Source organism: Saccopteryx leptura, unplaced genomic scaffold, assembly GCF_036850995.1.
Source record: "Saccopteryx leptura isolate mSacLep1 unplaced genomic scaffold, mSacLep1_pri_phased_curated manual_scaffold_53, whole genome shotgun sequence".
In the NCBI taxonomy this organism is placed as follows: domain Eukaryota; kingdom Metazoa; phylum Chordata; class Mammalia; order Chiroptera; family Emballonuridae; genus Saccopteryx; species Saccopteryx leptura.
In genome coordinates this window covers 111,888-133,015 of record NW_027095735.1, presented here as the reverse complement: position 1 = coordinate 133,015, position 21,128 = coordinate 111,888, and the positions used below count along the sequence as shown (strand labels likewise).

At 41.9% G+C, this 21,128-nt stretch overlaps 1 protein-coding gene across 1 annotated transcript in view; it reads left to right on the top strand.

Annotated features, from left to right (window-relative positions):
- Window positions 1-2,463: 2,463 nt before the first annotated feature.
- LOC136387044 (insulin growth factor-like family member 4) overlaps window positions 2,464-21,128 on the top strand; it is an 89,885-nt gene continuing 71,220 nt past the window's right edge. Inside the window, exons 1-2 of the mRNA XM_066358108.1 lie at window positions 2,464-2,518; window positions 6,238-6,435. Of these exons, the coding sequence (XP_066214205.1) occupies window positions 2,464-2,518; window positions 6,238-6,435 (253 nt within the window). The remainder of the gene's footprint in view (window positions 2,519-6,237; window positions 6,436-21,128) is intronic.

The following is a 21,128-nucleotide window of genomic DNA, read 5'->3' as shown; positions in this document are numbered from 1 at the left end:
TCACTGTTACTGAGTGAGATATTAGTTGGGTAATTATTAGATGGACCCCTCTGTTCTCTGCTGGCTTCTTGCCATGTCACAGTGAATAGACTGGGAAGGTGAGAGATAAGGCAGAGATTGTTAAGATATTATGAAAGCTCATGGTTAGTCAGAGGGACTTCTTCCTCTTCTCTTTAAGTGTGTATAATACTTTAGTGTGAGTGTTGGTGCATGCATGTGAATTAACCCTCCTCTCTTAATGTGGCAGGTATTTCTGTGGGTTGGTATTTGTGTCAGCAGGTTTCCATGAAACCTCTTCCTGCTCATGCACCTTACAAGAGTCCCAAATGTGGACACTCACCTCCCAGTGACACAGCACAGCTGTTGGAAGCACAGACCAGGAGTGTCGATGCAACAACGAACTACTTGGAGACCAGATGACATGTTCCGAGGGGCCGAAGGGAGGCAACAGCCCCTTCCCCAACAGACCAAAGGACTGAAGCCCTGTCCCCAGCCTTACTCAGATATTTATTAGCCAGTACAAATAACTCAAGGAAGCAGACAGCAAAAGTTTTCAAGGGGTGAAGTACAGGACAGGAAACATGCTGACTTCTAATTTCTCTTCTGAGAGCCTAAACAATTCTGTTATTGAATCTTATCCTGCTGTTTTGCTGTTTCCAGCACAGGGTCAGAAAGACCCTGGACTCAGCCAGTCAGTCACAAGACAACGAGCCCTTTTTAGTGCCAGTTTATTACTTACACAGACAGTGAAAGTAAGACTAGCCACAGGTGCCAGCTGCACATGTCCCTTACACAGAGTGACACTGAAACAAATGAGTCCAGATGACTGCAACAAAAATGAAAGGACACCTGTTAATGAGTGGAGAATGCCATGCTGTGTCTGAACAGTTTTATAGCCTGCAGCTCAACCCCAGGGGGTGAAGGAGAAAGCCTCATACCTCATTAACCCTTTGAGTAGTAGGAACATTCACATATGTCCTCGTGCCTCCTGACCACCCAGAGTACGATCGTACATGTGTAAGGCAACATTAAAAAAAGGCAAATGTATGTTCTTCTTGTTTCCATAAATTGGTTATCAAACAAACATGATTTTAAATTAATAAAACTGGAAATGGAACTAATTTCATTTTTTGAAAAATAACACTCCTGGGGGTCAGTGAGCATAAAAAAAACCTCACTATTCAAAAGGTTAAGAGACATCAAGGTAAAACATTTTTAGAACAGCATCCTGAAAGACAGAGAAGCAGTGGAAACAGCCCAGGTGGATTAGAGTGTTCACCAAGGTTAAGATTAGCTACACCTAACCCTTGCTTACGTTTTCATGTGGACACATGAAAATACAAGAAATTGAAGCTATTGCTCTAAAATTACCTAAAAAAAAAAATAAAATAAAAAGGTCCTGGAGTTAATCATTGAAACTGAAAGGCTTAGGATACAATGTCAACACAAAAGAACAGTGCTTCTATACACTAACCATGTCACTGCAATAATTTCAATTAAAAAACAGTACCATTAAGACCTGGCTGGATAGCTTGGTTCATTGGAGCGTGGGCCCGAAGCACAAAGGTAACCAAGTTCAATTCCCTAGTCAGGGCGAATACAGGAACAGCTCAATGTTCCTGTCTCTCTCTCCCTGCCTCTCTCAAAACAAACAAACAAACAAAAACCCAGTACCATTTACCTCTCTACTGAAATATTTAAACATGAGTCTAATAAGCATATACATGGTGTTTATGAGGAAACTACAAGTAATGAATGAAAGAAGTCAAAGAACAACTGAGTAGATAAGAATAACTATTTACACTGTGATGTGGAAGGTGAAGTATTAGTCAAGATGTCAGTTTTCCCTAAATTGATCAATGGATTTAACACAATTGCAGTCAAGATCTTAGGGAATTTTGGAGATACAGACAAGCTAATTCTAAAATCTTTATAAAACGGCAAAGCAAATTACAACAGCCAAAACAATTTTGGAAATAAAAAATGTTGGATAACTTGCTACACAATTTTTAGAATTACTATAAAGCCACAATAATGAGGATGCTGTAGTATTGGCAAATACATAGACATAACTCAGAAGAACAGAATACAGACTAGAAATAGACCCATACAGATATGGTCATCTGGTTTTTGACAAGGATGCAAAAGCAATACAATGGGGAAAATAGAGTCAGTAAGTGATAGTAGAAGAATTAGGTATTCATATGCCAGGGTGAAAAGAACCTATAACTACACCTAACATTTTATATAAAATGTAACTCAAAATGGACCTAATTTAAAATCTAAAACTGTAAGTCTTCTAGAAGAAAAGAATGGAGAAAATATTAGTGGCCTGGAGACATCAGAAACACAGTTCATAATGAAAAACTTTGATAAACTGCACTTAATAAAAATTTAAAACTTTGGAGGAAATATCTGTATATTACATACCTGACATAAAACTTGTGTTCTGTGTATGCAAGCATGTATTTGGAAAATAGATATCCAGGATATGCAAGCACTTGGAAAGCTCTCAAAGGTACAGAAAGAAAACAACGAATGAGAATAAACAGTAAAGGATGAGCAGCAGTTTACAAAGAGAATGTACAGACACAGGCAAGCACATGAAAAGACATTTGAAATCATTAGCCATTAGGGACCTGCAAACTGAGACCACAAGAGCTGTCAGGACTTGGTGGCACTTATTACTCAGATCCAATTTAGAGAGCATCTTTAGTAACTTATAAATGCATTTCATCTGTATAGTTTACATTACCGTGCGTGTCATTTCCTTGTAAAAGGAAAATGTATTTCCACTTTCACACCATGTTGACCTTACTTCAGGTACCCATAGTCAATATGAAGTTAAATGTTGACATCTAAGTATAGTATGGACTGTTAGCCTTCTAAAGAATATTTTTGGTGATATTTGGGGACAATTACTTGAGATTGTTAAATGAGGTACAACTGAATCATTATTTTTTCCCAGTTAAAATAGTAGAATCTAATTTTCTATGTTTTAAAACATTTCTATCCAACATGTCTCCAGAATGGTCTCAATTTGGATCATGAGGAATATGCCCAAGTTGCCCCTGTATAACCTTATTCGGAAGGGGGTTCGTTGGGATTGGACTGAGCAGGCTCAAGGTTCATTTGCAGCAGCTAAGAGAGCTGTCAAGGTGGCACAGGCCTTGAATGTGTTTGATCCTGCCAGGCCCTGTGAGCTGGATGTTCATGTAACCTGGAGGGGTTTGGATGGGGCTTGTGGCAACAGACAGAGCGCTTACGGCAACCTATTGGGTTTTAGTCCCAATTGTGGAAAGGTGCTGAAGTTCATTACTCATTAATGAAGAAGCAGCTGGCAGCTGTGTATGCTGCCCTCCAGGCCACTGAGAGGATTACAACCACAACACCAGTTACAGTCAGACAACATGCCCTATTGCAGGATGGGTGAGAGATTGGGCAACCAAACCACCCTGGCCAAGTGGGGTGCCTACCTGCAACAATGCTGTGCTCTTAGCACCAGCCTGTTCAGGGCAGAACTGCAGGAAGTCTTGGGTCCAATCACCTATGCGACCTTAGAGTCAGGTGCAGCTGGGACTCAGGAGGCAGAACCTGAGTTAGTCCCTACCAGGAGGGGCGGGTGCCCATCCTCGAGGATGCCTGGTATACTGATGGCTCCAGCAGGGGCCAACCTGCCAAATGGACGGTTATAGCCTTCCATCTGGCCACTGAGACTATTTGGATGGACACAGGTACAGGCCAACGCAGCCAATGGGCAGAATTAAGAGCTGTTTGGCTAGTTTCCCATAATGAACCTTCACCTCTGATGATCTGTACTGACAGCTAGGCTGTCTATCGTGGACTGACCCTTTGGATTGCTACTTGGCACATTAACTAGTAGTGGATGGTAATGTACTGTCCACTATGGGGTCAGGCCATGTGGCAGGACTCATGGGAAATAGGACACCAGAAGTAGGGGACAGTATATCATGTCACAAGGCATGTCCCTTTAGCCCATCCTGGGAATGATGAGGCAGATACATTGGCAAGGGTGCAATGGTTGGAGACTGCACCTGCAGGTGAAGTGGCGCAGTGGCTCCACCAGCACCTGCTCCATGTGGGACAGAACATTATGTGGGTTACGGTTAAGGTGTGGAACTTGCCTGTGTCCTATGCAGAGGTACTTGCAGTCTGTGAGCAATGTGCAGTATGTTCCAAGGAGCACCCTCGGAGACCACTGGCGTCACCTAGACAGATCCAGAGGGGTCATGTTCCACTGAAACAATGGCAAATAGACATCATTGGACCCTTACCAAAATCAGAAAAGTACCAGTGTGCAGTCACTTGTGTAAATACTGCCACCGGGCTGCTTGCTGCTTACCCTGCCCATAACCCTGACCAGAGGGCAGTTATACAGGCTCTGGACCACCTGAGTGCTGCATATGGGCGACTGCTGGTCCTTGAAAGTGACAATGATACCCATTTCACTGGTTCAATGGTGAGGCAATGGGCTCAAGAGCTGGGGGTGGACTAAAAGTACCATGTTCCCTACCACCCCCAGGCTGCTGGTATCATTGAGCGGGGACTCTTGAAGCAGGGACTGAGACAGGAGGGGGGCACTAGCTCCCTTACTGGATGGACACATTGCTTATGGAAAACATTCTAAATTTTGAATAAAAGACCTTGACAGAGGGGCCCAGCTCCAGTAGAAGCCCTCCTGCATCGGGCAGCTGCCTCCATTTAGTTGCAGATATGCACCAAGGACATTTTACTCAATCCAGGTTTTGGACAGCAGGGCAACGTGCTCTTGCCTGCCCCAACAGCCCTCCTTAAAGGCCAACGGCTTCAATGGACTTGGCCCTGGACTATACAGGGCCCACATCTGAGATGGGTGGCCTTGTTGGCACCATGGGGAAAGGGGCTAGAAATGGACCTCCAGTTAAATCCTTGGGCAACTAGCACCTGGCCATCTAAGGTAGAAGTGTATTATCCCTTAAGTGCTCAGGGGGGACAGCATTATGAAGGGCACCTTCATAATTTCCTTATGGCCAATAATGAGTTCTCCTATTTTACTACACATAGAACCAGCAGATGCTGGTGTATTGGCCAATAAGGTTTGGTATGCTCGCTCAGGGCAACCTCTAGGAACAGCTACTATGCTGTCTGCAGATAAAACTCTGGCCTGTATTCTGCCAGAGGGAAAAGATTTGCCTCTCTTGGTGCTGATGACAGCTTTCTCATTTCGCCCATAGCTTTTGATTTCTTAATCCTATTGCTGTAGTTTGTACTGTTTCTGTTTATGCAATGTACCCCACTCCTTGCACAGTAACCATCATGGAAGATAGTTGTGGTTTAAATTGTATAGCAGCAAAAGGGGTAGAATGTTGGTCAAATAAATTTTTAAATATGATATGTATGTTCGGTCGCTTTGGGTGTGGGAGACAGGCTGTAAGCTGGCAAAGTCATTATAGCCTAAGGCTTAGTTTTAAAACTAAGCTTTTCCCCAAACCTTTGACTGTTGCATAATAGGGGGTGGTGCATTCTTATGAGGAATCCCGTTTATGCCTCAGATAAGTGACTTTGTATCAGAGACTTCCTTATTTGTATATTGGATTAAAGGTTTTGATTTCTACACTATAAAATGGGGACAGACCGGGGGCTCGCTCTCTTGGTTCCTGCTATCACCATTGCAGAGGCCTCCCTGATCCCTTGCCCTCCATGGGAAAAGCAGGTTTTCTGCTTTTCCCTTGGCTTCTCTTGTGGCTTGCCTGTCTTGGTGAGACACCAATAAACAGAATGGCCCACCATCCTCCAACTCCGCCATTTCTTTACCATCTGCCCGAATTCAATAAGAACCTGCATGTGAATGGCCACAATGGCAGCCCCTGGCCTTACAATGCAACATACAGACCTCAAAGCTTGGGAAAGTTGGAATGCATGAACAGGACTCTGAAGTTAGGGCTTAGAAAATTATGTCAGGAAACAGGTCTTTAATGGGTGCAAGCTTTGCCTCTAATATTGTTGAAGGTTCAGTGCACCCACCCCAAGAACACTGGGTATTTACCTTATGAGGTATTATACAATAGGCCTCCCCCAATATTATGCAGTTTTCCAGGGACTCCCTGAGAATTAAGAGGAACAGAACTACAGAGGCAATTAGAAGTTTTAAGCAAAGTAGCCAGTACCATATCCAAGTGGGTGCTAGATAGGGCTCTGATCAGTTTGTTTTTGCCCCTGTCTATTCTTTTTCCCTAGGAGACCAGGTATGGGTCAAGGATTGGAATCCAGCTCCCCTCCAACCCAAGTGGAAGGGACCCTACACCGTGATCCTGACCACTCCCACTGCTGCCAAGGTAGAAGGCATGCTCACCTGGATTCACCATAGCTGGCTGAAGCCTCCAGTGCCGGCAGATACACCTTTGTGGACAGCAGTGACTTATCCTGCCAACCCTTGTAAATTGACCGTGAGAAGGACAACATGCCCTGCTCCAGGCACAAACCAGGAACTGGCTGGTCCGTGTATAACTGAAGCCTGAGGAAACTTACCATGGGGCTTTTTATAATTGGACTCTGGGGAAGGAGGGGAACTAGGGCAGAGGACTGTGAACTGTGTATCCATGTCACCAAGGAAGGCCTAAAGGTCTCCACTGCTTTATTTTTCTATAGCTTCTATGAGTGTGAAGGAACTCAGAAAGGTACCTGTACCTATAATCAGACTCAATATTCAGTGTGTGACCCAGGGGATAACCAGCCCTTTGTCCTATAATCCTACAGACCCTCCTACTACAACAATATTTGAAATAAAAATAGCAGCAGGAGAATGGGGGAAATGGATAGAAGGACCAACAATAACTCAGACCAAATTTAAAGGAAACCCCAGACAAGTTACACTGAGGTTTGATGCATGTGAAGCCAGATGCCAGGTGCCATGGGATGAAGGAAGGACCTGCAGGTCTCTCAGCTGGAAGAGAAGCTACAGGGTAGAAGAAAAGTAAATTTTCACTTGTGAAACCAGCTGTGCATATTAGTCATGTGTCTTATGGGCAACCTGGGAAAAAGATAGTTCCAAGAAAAGGGAAGTATACCTGAGGAAAGGAACATCCCTGTCAAATTGTACTAGCCATGAATGCAATCCCTTAGAGCTAGTTATAACCAATCCCCTGGACCCCCACTGGAGGAAAAATGATGTATTAAGCCTTGGCATTAATAGAGCTGGCCTAGACCCCTATGCTCAACTCATCATCCAAGGCCAGATACAGAACCATCCAGTTTGAGCCTTCCAAATATATGTCTTTTTATAAAAAAGCAATTAGATCCCTACCACCACACCCACCAACAACTAAGAACTTGTTCCTCAGGATGGCTGAGGGAATAGCCCATTCCCTAGATGCCACCTCTTGCTATGTATGTGGGGAAACTCTAAGCGGGGACAGATGGCCTTGGGTAGCTAAGGAACTAGTTCCCACAGAGGCTAGGCCAAATATAATGACCCCCTGCACCTCTGATGACAGCCAATAGATTTTAAAACATACTCTCATAGGGCGGTATTGCTTAGCCAGAGGAGGAGGAGATCTGACTGAATCAGCTGGGGAACTGACTTGCCTTGGGCAATGTATTATAATGCCACCTCCAAGCAAAGTATGTGGTGGGAAAACCAGATGAAAAGAAATCCACTGGCCAGATTTCCTCAGCTAACTGGAGCCTGGCAAGACCCAGGCATGGCCAGAGACTGGATAGCACTATGTAGACTTTACTAGATCTGTGGAAATGGGGCTTTTACTTATCTTCCCAAGAATTGGGAAGGAAGCTGTGTAATAGGTACAATAAATCACTCCTTTTTTCTCTTGCCTCTGAAAACAGGGGAACTGCTTGGCTATCCAGCTCTACAGCCTTTATAATGAGTAAAAAGAGAACTCCAGATAGGAGACTGGAAAGGTGATGAATGGCCCCCAGAGCAGATAATTTAATATCATAGACCTCCCACCTGGGCAGAGGATGGATCTTGGGGGTACCACACCCCCATTTATATGTTAAACCGGGTTATCCAATTGCAGGCAATTTTAGATATCATTACTAATGAGACTAGGATAGCCCTAACCCTCCTTGCACATCAGCAAACTCAGGTGAGAAATGCCATCTACCAAAACAGATTAGCACTAGACTGTTAGCAGCAGAAGGAGGAGTGTGTGGGGAATTTAGTCTCACTAATTGTTGCCTGCAAACAGATGACCAAGGCCAGGCAGTTGAGGATCTTGTCAAGATGACAAAAATAGCACATGTGCTTGTGCAAGTCTGGGACAAATGGGACCCAAGTAGCCTTTTCTGCGGATGGTTCTCAGCCTTTGATGGGTTTAAAACCCTAATAGGAGCAGTCTTACTGCTCCTAGGAATTTGCTTAATTGGTTCATGTTTGTTGCCACTATTAATAAACAGCATAAGGAACATGATAAAGGCCACAATACAGCAATGAAAAATGGCCTGCGTATACTTTACCCACCACTATAAGGCCTTCCCCTTGGGATCAGATAAAGAATGTGAAACTCCAGTATAAAAGAAATTCTGAACTCTCAAAAAGGGAAATGAGGAAGGAGGGGAAGGCCCCCTCTTCCCTGAAAAGGAAGAAATGAAAAGAATACAAGGGAAAGAAGCCAGCAGGGGTAACCGAGTCAGCCAGTAATAAATTAACTGTATCCCATAGTTACCATACAAAGCAAGAATAGCAAAATTTATATGTAACTATGACCAGTGATCTAGAAACTCTTTCCCCCTTGCTGACCCCACCAAAACTTTCCCTCCCCTCTGCTTGAGTCTTGGGAAACCTTAAACAAAGAACTCACATGACCATTGGTTAGAGACTATAAAGGTATATAACCTATGAGAAAGTCAACTTCGGAGAGCCTGTCATTTGGAGCTACAATCCCCATGTGCTCTGCTGGCTTAAATAAATTCTCCTTCCTTTATTGATTTAGTTATCTGAGTGTCTATCCTCTGCCGGGTTGTTTTCTGCTACAAGCCAACCAATCTAGGCCTCTTTCTTTCTTTATTCTTATTTTTAAATTGAATTTATTGGTGCAACACTGGTGAACATAATTATAGAGGTTTCAGTTGCCCAATTCTACAACACATCTCTGTATACCATATTGTGTGTTCACCCCACCAAGTCAATTCTTAGTCCATCACCATTTATCTCTCCCATACCCACTCCCACCTCTCCTAACGGGCAATCACCATGTTGTCATGTTCATGAAGTTTTTTGTCCTTTTTGCTTAATCTCTTCACTCCCCTCCCTCGGCCTCCCCCAATAGCTGTGAGCCTGATCCCCATCATGAATTTGTCTCTATTTTGCTTATTAGTTCATTTTTGAACTCTCACATTTCAAATCAAATATTAAGAAGCAAAAGCTGGACCACCTTCTTACACCATACACAAAAATAAAATCAAAATATATTAAAGGCTTAAATGTTAAACTCAAAACCATCAAAATCCTAGAAGAAAACATAGGCAGTAAAATCTTAGACATTCTTTGTAGCAAGATTTTTTTCTGATATACCACCTTGGAAAAGGGAAATGAAAGAAAAAATAAACAAATGGGATTATATCAAACTAAAAACTTTTGCACTGCAAAGGAAACCATCAATGAAATGAAAAGACAATACACTGAATGAAAGAATATATTTACTAATACATCTGAAGGGGGAAAATATCCAAAATTTATAAGAAACTTATAAACATCAACGATAAAAAAACACCCAAACAATCCCGTCAAAACATGGGCAGTGGTGGCGCAGTGGATAAAGCATCGACCTGGAATGCTGAGGTTGCCGGTTCGAAACCCTGGGCTTGCCTGGTCAAGGCACATATGGGAGTTGATGCTTCCTGCTTCTCCCTTCTCTCTCTCTCTCTCTCTCTCTCTCTCTCTCTCTCCCTCTCTCTCTCTTTCTCTCTCTCTCTCTCTCCTCTCTAAAATGAATAAATAAAGTCTTAAAAAATTTTTTTAAAAACCATGGGCAAAGGACCTGAATAGTTATCTCTCCAAAGAAGACATACTGATGGCCAAGAGGCATATGAAAATATGCTCAATGTCCCTAATAATCAGAGAAATTCAAATTGAAACCACAGTGAGGTATCACCTCACACTTGTTAGAATGGCTATTATCAATAAATCAACAAACAACAAGTGTTGGCAAGGATGTGGAGAAAAGGGAATCCTTGTGAATTATTTGTAGAAAAGCTGATTGGTGTATCCACTGTGGAAAGCAGTATGGAGTCACCTCAAAAAATTAAAAATAAAACTGCCTGATGACCCAGTGGTTCTACTTCTGGGCCTATATCCAAAGAAACCCAAAATACTAATTTGAAAGAATATATGCACCTTTATGTTTACTGCAATATTATTTACAACAGCCAAGATCTGGAAATAGCCCAAGTGCCCATCAGTGGATGAGTGGATGAAAAAGCTGTGGTACATTTACACAATAGAATACTACTCAACCCTAAAAAGGAAAAAAAGTCTTACCTTTTGTGACAGCATAGATGGATCTGAGATTATTACACTAAGTGGAATAAGTTAGTCAGAGAAAGACAAGTACCATATGATTTCATTTATAAGTGGAATCTAATGAACAAAGTAGACTTACAAACAGAATGGAAAGAGATTCATAGATACAAAAAACAGACTGATAGCTGCAGGGGAGATGGGGATTGGGGGATTGGGTAAAAAATTTGAAGATATTAAGAAAAGAAAAAAACTCATAAACAGAGGCAACAGTATGGGAATTAAAAGGGGGAAAGGGTGGGGGAGGTAGAAGAAGGTAGAGGGAGAATAAGTGGTGATGGAAGGAGACTTGACTTGGGATGGTGAACATGTATATTGTACAATACTTTTATTAACCAGTGTCACCCCAAAACTTCAATAAAATTAGAAAACAAAACAAGAAAAAGAAGCAAAAACAAACACAAGTCATCCTCATCAAGAGTACAAAAAAAGACCCTGGCCGGTTGGCTCAATGGTAGAGCGTCGGCCTGGCGTGCGGAGGACCCGGGTTCGATTCCCAGCCAGGGCACATAGGAGAAGCGCCCATTTGCTTCTCCACCCCGGCCCCCTCCTTCCTCTCTGTCTCTCTCTTCCCCTCCCGCAGCCAAGGCTCCATTGGAGCAAAGATGGCCCGGGCGCTGGGGATGGCTCCTTGGCCTCTGCCCCAGGCGCTAGAGTGGCTCTGGTCGCGACAGAGCGACGCCCCAGAGGGGCAGAGCATCGCCCCCTGGTGGGCAGAGCATCGCCCCCTGGTGGGCAGAGTGTCACCCCTGGTGGGCGTGCCGGGTGGATCCCGGTTAGGCGCATGCGGGAGTCTGTCTGACTGTCTCTCCCTGTTTCCAGCTTCAGAAAAATACAAAAAAAAAAAAAAGAGTACAAAAAAAGAAGCCAGAGACTTGGAAAAAGTATTTGTAAAACACATACCTGTAAAGAACTATTATGCAAAACAAAGCAAAGAAGTCTTCAAATTCAACAGTGAGAAAACTACCAACCTAATTTTAAAATGGGCCAAAGACCTTAGCAGATACCACACTAGAGGATAGAGAGAGAACAAATTAGTATATAAAAAATGCCCCATGTCATATGTCACCACACCTTAAAACAACAATGAGAATTAAACAAATAGAAAATTAAAAGAAAACTACACACATATTGGTAGGAGAAGTTGATATAGGAGATGTTATGTATGTAAAACAGGTGTTATATAAGAAATCTCTGCATGTTCTGTTAAATTTTTTATGAACCTGGAATTTCTCTTAAGGAAAGAGCTATCCACCCTAGCTCCCTCTCAAATCTTATACTTTAAAGAATCCAGTTTCTTTTATTATTTTTTATTTTTTTAAGTGAGAGGAGGAGGAGACAGACTCCTCCATGTGCCCCAACCGGGATCCAATGCCCATCTGGGACCAATGCTCAAATCAACTGAGCTTTCTTCAGTGCCTGAGGCCAATGCTCAGACCAACTGAGATATTCTCAGCACCCCAGATGGATGCTTGAAAGAATCAAGCCACTGGCTGTGAGAGGGGAAGAGAGAAGGAGGAGAAGGAGGGAAAGGGAAGCAGATGGTCACTTCTCATGTGTGCCTTGACCAGGGATTGAACCCAGGATGTCTGCACACTGGGCTGACGCTCTATCCACTGAGCCAACTGGCAAGGGCCAAGAATTTAATTTCTTTTTATTGACATTCACTAGGCATAGTCAAGCCTAACCTGTGGTGGTGCAGTAGATAATGCATCAACCTGAAATCTGAGGTCGCTGGTTTGAAACTCTAGGTTTGCCTGGTCAAGGCACATACAAGAAGCAACTACTCTGAGATGATATTTCCCATTCTTCCCCTGCCCTTTCTCTTTCTCCTCTCTCTAAAAATCAACAAATAAAACCTTCTTTAAAAATCAATAAATACTTGGCATAGTCAGCAGGATCCAGAGTGAAGTTGGGCTGGACCCAGTGCTTGGCATCAGCACAGCCCATTGAGCCTCTCTGACTCCAAGTCTTCCTTCTGGTATACTGGTGAGTCCTCTTGGATCCTAATCCCTGATTTGCTTGCAAGTCCTGATTTTTATTGGGTCTGTTACAACCTCCTAGAGTGAAAGATAAATGTAGCTCCTTAAAAAGAAAACCAGGGAAGAATAGGGAGTGAAGGGGCTGGCTGGCTATTTATTCAGTCTACAGATTAAAATTGCCTGTGCATCTGAACAATACCTACAACAATGAGAGACTGAACTTAACTTATATCTCTGAAGAAAAGGGACACTTGCTCCTTCCAGCCCCAGATATTCTCAGGAGACCAGGAAGTAGTGGTTGTCAAGGAGTCTCTCTCACAATGTGATGTAGTCCCATAGTGAATTTACCGAAGACCATTTTATCTAAAAAAGCTTGTCTGGAAAGCACGCATAAGGCATGGTGATCCCAGTGTTCTCAGCACCCGCAGTAGTTTTAAACACCAGAGGAAGAAACTTAGATGCATAAGAGAGCTGAGACAACCAAGGGTGACACCTTTAGAAGCTAAACTCACAAGAAGCACACTCTGACCCACTACAAAAGAAGTCCTCAGAAGTTATTCTGACTGTGCAGACCTTTATAAAGAAAATAAAAAGAAATATGAGAAATTGAGTTTCAAAAGCTGACCAACCCCAAGGTGGGCAGCCTTCCACTGAAATTCTGGCAGGGCTCAAGCACAATATGTACAGAGCTTCCACTGGCAAGTGGAGCAAACTAACCAAAAATTTTCTAACTACATTGGCCAGAATGGGGAACATGTGAGGTCTCTAAATTATTCTAACTGTGCACACAACTAGAAAAGCCTGGCTATGAACTTAGGCAAAACAAATAAGAATCAGGTTTTAATTGTCCCTGAAGCTTCTAAAAGAAGACTTAAACAACTTGCCTCAACATAGAAAATAAATTAAAAAAAATATTACAGACTGTCCCAGAAATTAAAAAGGCTTCCAAAGCCGACAACCATCAAACCCCTCTTGCCTCTCAGTCTCCCACCTCGCTTTATCCCCCTAACAACTCCCTTTTCCTGGTCTTTCCTCTTTACTTTCTCTTCCTTTTCCTCTTCCTCCAACTACACTCAAATTTTATTTATATAAATATTTTATTTATTTATTTATTTATTTTTATATATATAATTTTTTTTTTTTTTTTACAGATACAGAGAGAGAGTCAGAGAGAGGGATAGACAGGGACAGACAGACAGGAACAGAGAGAGATGAGAAGCATCAATCATTAGTTTTTTGTTGCGCATTGCAACACCTTAGTTGTTCATTGATTGCTCTCTCATATGTGCCTTGACTGCGGGCCTTCAGTAGACCGAGTAACCCCTTGCTTGAGGCAGTGACCCTGGGTCCAAACTGGTGAGCATTTTTTTTTTTTTTTGCTCAAACCAGATGAGCCCGCGCTCAAGCTGGCGACCTCGGGGTCTCAAACCTGGGTCCTCGGCATCCCAGTTTGATGCTCTATCCACTGTGCCACCACCTAGTCAGGCACTACACCTGATTTATAAAAACTATCTAAAGCCCTGGCCGGTTGGCTCAGTGGTAGAGCATCGGCCTGGCATGCAGGAGTCCTGGGTTTGATTCCCAGCCAGGGCACACAGGAGAAGCGCCCATCTGCTTCTCCACCCCTCCCCCTCTCCTTCCTCTCTGTCTCTCTTCCCCTCCCGCAGCCGAGGCTCCATTGGAGCAAAGTTGGCCCTGGCACTGAGGATAGCTCCATGGCCTCTGCCTCAGGCACTGGAATGGCTCTGGTCACAGCAGAGTGATGCCCCAGATGGACAGAGCATCACCCCCTGGTGGGCATGCCCAGTGGATCCCAGTCGGGCGCATGCGGGAGTCTGTCTGACTGCCTCCCCATTTCCAACTTCAGAAAAATACAAAAAAAAATCTAAAAAAACTGTATAACCTAACAGCTTATTGAGGAAGAAATTTTAATAGCAACTTTCAAAAAAAATTAGTCCCAGGAAAAGAGTGGGCCCACCCTCATGTCCCTTGGACAAGAACAGAAATGAAACATTTAAGGAAAGATTTCCTAGAACACCTTCAAGACCCTATTGTATTTGCAAGAGTATTTGCTTTAACAATTAAGGCTTATGAACCAGGATATTCTGATTTATACTAATTAATTCACATGCTGGTCTCTGACAGCAAAGCAACAGAATGGTTAGCTAAGGCAGATTGGAAAACTCCCTAGAGCAGTAGTCGGCAAACTCATTAATCAACAGAGCCAAATATCAACAGTACAAACAATTGAAATTTCTTTTGAGAGCCAAATTTTTTTAACTTAAACTATATAAGTAGGTACATTGTTATTAACTTAATTAAGGTACTCCTAAGCTGGCCTTTGCTAAAAATGTCCTCAATCTGATTGAGGTACGTTCGCTGAGGTCAACCCCTCCAACTCTCTCATCCACACTCGTCCTGTATACGTGTTTCATCTATCTCCTTTCGTTCACCTCTCTATATGATCAAACTATCTCAACATACCTTTCTCAGTCCTCAAAACTACATCTTCTTTCACTCCACAATGCTCCCTAAAATTAACTTAATAAATTTTATGTAAAGTTTTAAGTCTTAGTTAAACTATAGGTACATTGAATAAAACTTGATATCATACTTAATGATATTATTTATTGACAAAATTAAATTATAAGGTATTCATAAAATTAAATCATGACAATGACTGACAAACACTAATGTGAACAATGGCCTTGCATCTCCTTGGAAAGTTTGGGTAAGTCAGGTTTTTTTTTTTTAATTTTAGACATGATTTCAGGTTCTCATCAATAAGACAACTTCTTAATTTACTCTTGATAAGGTTCATGCTTGAAAATGATTGTTTGCATGAACATGTAGACCCGAAATAGGAAAGAACAGCAAACGCTAGTTTTTTCAGCTGATTATATGTGTCAGGAATACTATTCCAGGTGTTAAAAATCAACATATCTTCCTTCTCCAGGTCTTTCAAAGCAGGTCACTTGTGCTGTGAACTAAGTTCACATTTGTTTTTCTCCAATATTTTTATATCAGCCCAAAGACATTCAAATTTCAAGCTCCACAATTCTTTGTTTTTTAAATCTAGCAATTGCATTTCAAAGTTGCCAATGTCAATATTAAAGGGAGAAAAATTTAATTCTGTTACAGTAGCATTAAGAGGTTTTCTAACAAAGGCTAACGTCACTTTGCTGTTTCTGAATTCCTAAAACCTGTTGAGAAGAGCTTCCCTCATATTTATTTATTTATTTTTTTTTTTTTTTTTAACAATTTTTTTGTTTGTTTTATTTATTCATTTTAGAGAGGAGAGAGAGAAGGAGAGAGAGAGACAGAGAGAGACAGAGAGAGAGACAGGGGGGAGGAGCTGGAAGCATCAACTCCCATATGTGCTTTGACCAGGCAAGCCCAGGGTTTTGAACCGGCGACCTCAGCATTTCCAGGTTGATGCTTTATCCACTGCGCCACCACAGGTCAGGCAGTTCCCTCATATTTAAAAGTGTTGTTTTGAAATAGCAAATGTCAATATCAGAATTATTTTCTTGGCGATGTTTCAGGATTGGAAAGTGAATCAAAGTTTCTCTTTCAAAATCTTGAGCAAAAGGAGATAATTTGCTTTTGAATGAAATAACTTCTTCTAACATCGAAAAAATTGTGTTTCCTTTCCCCTGTAGTTTACGATTAAACTGATTTAGATGAGAAATTTGTTGGAATTTCCATTGTTGGAAGATTGCATCAAGTAATTAAATAAGAACTTGATTTTTCTTGACTCTTCTGAAGTTCCTCAACTGCTTTCTTCCTTGCATCATACACAGGATATTTAGTACTAAATGTCACGTGTTTAGTTGTAAAGTGTCTCTCCAAATTTGATTTCTTGTTATGTGCCAATTTTTCCTGACATCTACCATAAAATAAAATTTTTGGATCTACTGACTGTTCATTAGTTCTGGATAATGAACACCCTTCTCAAGGAGAAATGCTTTAATTTCTGTTAATAAGGAAGTGAAACATTTCAAAACATTTCCTCTTGATAACCAAGGTACCTTGTTATGCAACAGAAGATCTGTGTACTCACTCTCCATTTCAACTAAAAATTCTTTAAATTGACAATGATTATGAGCTTTAGCTATGAGGAAAGACAAGAGGGTGCTGGAGTAGGCGGACATACCAACATCTACCTCCCAGAACCAAAGTGGAATACAAACTAATTTTAAGAACTATCATCTGGAAAAACCAACTTTGGACTAAACTAAGAGGACTCTTCAACCAAGGAACACTGAAGAAGCCGCACCGAGACTAGTAGAAAAAGCGGAAACGCAGAGAGGGCTGCCCAGCTCCCTGGAGCTAACGGCAGCAGGGAGAGACTCGTGTGGCGGGAAGTGAGTTTAGCAGAGGGGGAAGGGTCCTGAGCCCCAGGAACAAAGCCCCAGCCTGCAGCCCCAGAGCCCAGAAGAGGCGTAAGGACAGTATTTAGCTGGAAACAAGTCAGGATACTGTTTGTGAGAAAGAGTCTGATTTCTCAGACCCAGGATCCTTCTTAAAGGGACCGCACAGAACATCTCTCTCACAACCACTCACCCGGGGCTCCTGGGGATGGGGAGAGAGGAGAGGACCAGAGTAACAGGAAGAGAGTATAATCTAGGAGGCACAGGGAGAAACATTTTGGGAGATAGCCACCCTAACCCCTGGGATGAGTCACTCCCCAAAGCTGAAGTGAATATTTCCCCCGGAAACAGCAATACCAGCAAAGGGAAGCAGAAGAGCAGCCAAACAAGCTCCCCCACGGCACTCAGAGCAGAGTTGCATAGAAGGAGGGAGCTTTTGGGTCTACAGTAGTGAGTCTTAGGGTCCGAGCTGCAATGCCCCCACCCACGCGGCTGAGGGCTCGCCCGAAGGGCGGGCGGCAGCGGGAGACAAAAGCGTGGTTCTGCTGGCAGGGGCAGAAGCCAGCTGGCCACCACTGGGCTCAGGTGTGAGCTCAATCTTGCCCGGCTGGGGGAAGGGGGCGTGCAAAAGCTGTCAAACTCAGCTGCCGGCAGCCTGTAATCCAGCCTGCGGGAGAAGGGCAGGAACCCCGGAAAGGGTGGAGACCAGCCCCTGAGCAAGGGCACAGGAGCACAGCCTTGCCCCGCCCGTGCAACCCAGGCTTGCGGTCTGACTTGGTAGCCGGTTCCTCCTGCGGGGGTGGAGCCAAAAGCCCAGAAGAGGCGGAGTTCCGCTACTGAGCAGAGCTTGGGCACGCAGTCCTTCCCGGTGGTAGAGCCAAGGCTAGCAGCCGTTCCTCAAGCGGGCTTCTCCTGCAAGGGCAGGGCGAAAGCCCGGAAACAGGCGGAGACCCGCAGCTGAGCAAAGGTGCTCGCCAGTGCCCTCAGGACCGAGCATAATGCCACACACGGGGGCAGGGCAAAGGCCAAGGCCACCAACGCTTGTGCACCCGAGCGTGTGATCACAGCCACTCCCGTGAAGAGAAAATGTGGAGGCAGAGAAATACAACACAAATAAACCAAGAGAAATCCCCAGAAAAGGACTTAAGTGAATCAGATATAACCAAATTACCAGATGCAGAGTTTAAAATAACGATTGTTAGGATGCTCAAAGATATTAGAACAACCATAGATGGCCATTACGAAAACCTAAATAAAGAGATAACAAATATAAAAAAGGACATTGAAATAATAAAAAAGAATCAGTCAGAAATGACAAATACAATATCTGAAATAAAGAATACAATGGAAGGAATTAAAAGCAGGATGGATGAAGCAGAGAATTGAATCAGCGAGTTAGAGGACACGATAAATAAAGGCACAGAAGCAGAGCAGAAAAAAGAAAAGAGACTCAAAAAGTCTGAGGGAACTCTAAGAGAGCTCTGTGACAACATGAAGAGAAATAACATCTGCATCATAGGGGTTCCTGAAGAAGAAGAGAAAGAACAAGGGATAGAGACTTTGTTCAAACAAATCATAGTGGAAAACTCCCCCCAATTAAGGCAGGAAAACATTTCACATGTTCAGGAAGCACAGAAAACTCCATTAGGAGAAACCCAAAGAAACCAACACCAAGACATATCATAATTAAAATACCAAAGCTAAATGATAAAGAGAAAATATTAAAAGCTGCTAGAGAAAAAAAGACTATCACCTACAAAGGAGCCCCCATAAGGATGACTTCTGACTTCTCAACAAAAACACTTGCGGCCAAAAGGGAATGGCAAGAAATATTCAAAGTAATGCAGAACAAGAACCTACAACCAAGACTACTTTATCCAGCAAGACTATCACTTAAAATTGAAGGAGAAATAAAAAGCTTTACAGACAAAAAAAACTCAAGGAATTTACTGCAACCAAACCAAGGCTGCAAGAAATGCTAAGGGGCCTGTTGTAATCAGATCAAAGGAAAAAAAGAATATAGCAAAAGAGGAATACAGTTTTAAAGAAAAAAAATAGCAATAAACAATTACATATCAGTAATAACTTTAAATGTTAATGGATTAAATGACCTGATCAAAAGACATAGGGTAGCTGTGTGGATAAGAAAACAGGACCCATACATATGCTCTCTACAAGAGACACACCTTAAATCAAAAGATTCACACAGACTGAAGATAAAAGGATGGAAAAAAATATTTCATGCAAATGGAAATGAAAAAAAAGCTGGGGTAGCAATACTTATATCAGACAAAATGGACTTTAAAACAAAGACCATAGTTAGAGATAAAGAAGGTCACTACATAATGATAAAGGGAGCAATCCAAAAGGAAGATAAAACCATTATAAATATCTACACACCTAATATAGGAGCACCTAAATATATAAAGCAAACTTTGATGGACTTAAAGGGAGAGATCAACAGCAATACTATAATAGTAGGGGATTTCAATACCCCATTAACATCATTAGATAGATCCTCAAGAAAGAAAATTAACAAAGAAACAGCAGACTTAAAGGACATATTAGATCAACTCGATTTAATAAATATCTTCAAAACCTTTCACCCTAAAACAACAGAATATACATTCTTTTCAAGCACTCATGGTACATTCTCTAGAATAGTCCACGTATTAGGGCACAAAAGCGGTCTCAACAAATTTAAGAAGATTGAAATCATATCGAGTACTATCTCTGATCACAATGGCATTAAACTAGAAATCAACCACAATAGAAAAATTGAAAAATATTCAAACACTTGGAAACTAAATAGCATGTTATTAAATAATGAATGGGTTAACATTGAGATCAAAGAAGAAATTTTAAAATTCCTAGAAACAAACGATAATGAGCATACATCAACTCAAAATTTATGGGACACAGCAAAAGCAGTCCTGACAGGGAAGTTTATAGCATTACAGGCATACCTCAAGAAGCTAGAAAAAGCTCAAATAAACAACTTAACCCTGCATCTGAAAGAACTAGAAAAAGAACAGCAAGTAAAGCCCAGAGGTAGTAGAAGGAAGGAAATAATAAAGATCAGAGCAGAAATAAATGACATAGAAACTAAAGAAACAATACAGAGGATCAATGAAACCAGGAGCTGGTTCTTTGAAAAGGTAAACAAGATCGAGGAACCTTTAATGAGACTCACCAAGAAAAAAAGAGAGAGGATTCAAATAAATAAAATTAGAAACGAGAGTGGAGAAATAACAACTGACACAACAGAAATACAAAATATTGTAAGAAAATACTATGAAGAACTGTACGCCAAAAAACTAGACAACCTAGATGAAATGGACAAATTCCTTGAATCATATAATCTTCCAAAACTCAATCTGGAAGAATCAGAAAACCTAAACAGACCAATTACAACAAACGAGATTGAAACAGCTATCAAAAAACTCGCAAAAAAGAAAAGTCCTGGGCCTGATGGCTTCACAAGTGAATTCTACCAAATATTTAAAGAACTAACTCCTATCCTTCTCAAGCTATTTCAAAAAATTCAAGAAGAAGGAAGACTTCCCAACTCCTTTTATGAGGCGAGCATAATTCATTCCAAAACCAGGCAAAGATAACACAAAAAAAGAAAATTATAGGCCAATATCCCTGATGAACTTAGATGCAAAAATCCTCAACAAAATATTAGCAAACCGGATCCAGCAATATATGAAAAAAATCATACACCATGACCAAGTGGGATTTATTCTTGGGAGGCAAGGCTGGTACAATATTCACAAATCAATCAATGTGATTCATCACATAAACAAAAGAAAGGAGAAAAACCATATGATAATTTCAATAGATGCAGAAAAAGCATTTGATAAAATCCAGCACCCATTCATGAGCAAAACTCTCAGCAAAGTGGGAATACAGGGAACATACCTCAACATGATAAAGGCCATCTATGACAAACCCACAGCCAACATCATACTCAATGGGCAAAAATTAAAAGCAATCCCCTTAAGATCAGGAACAAGGCAGGGGTGCCCCCTTTCACCACTCTTATTCAACATAGTTCTGGAAGTCCTAGCCACAGCAATCAGACAAGAAAAAGAAATAAAAGGCATCCAAATTGGAAAAGAAGATGTAAAACTATCATTATTTGCAGATGATATGATATTGTATTTAGAAAACCCTAAAGTCTCAGTCAAAAAACTACTAGACCTGATAAATGAATTCGGCAAGGTGGCAGGA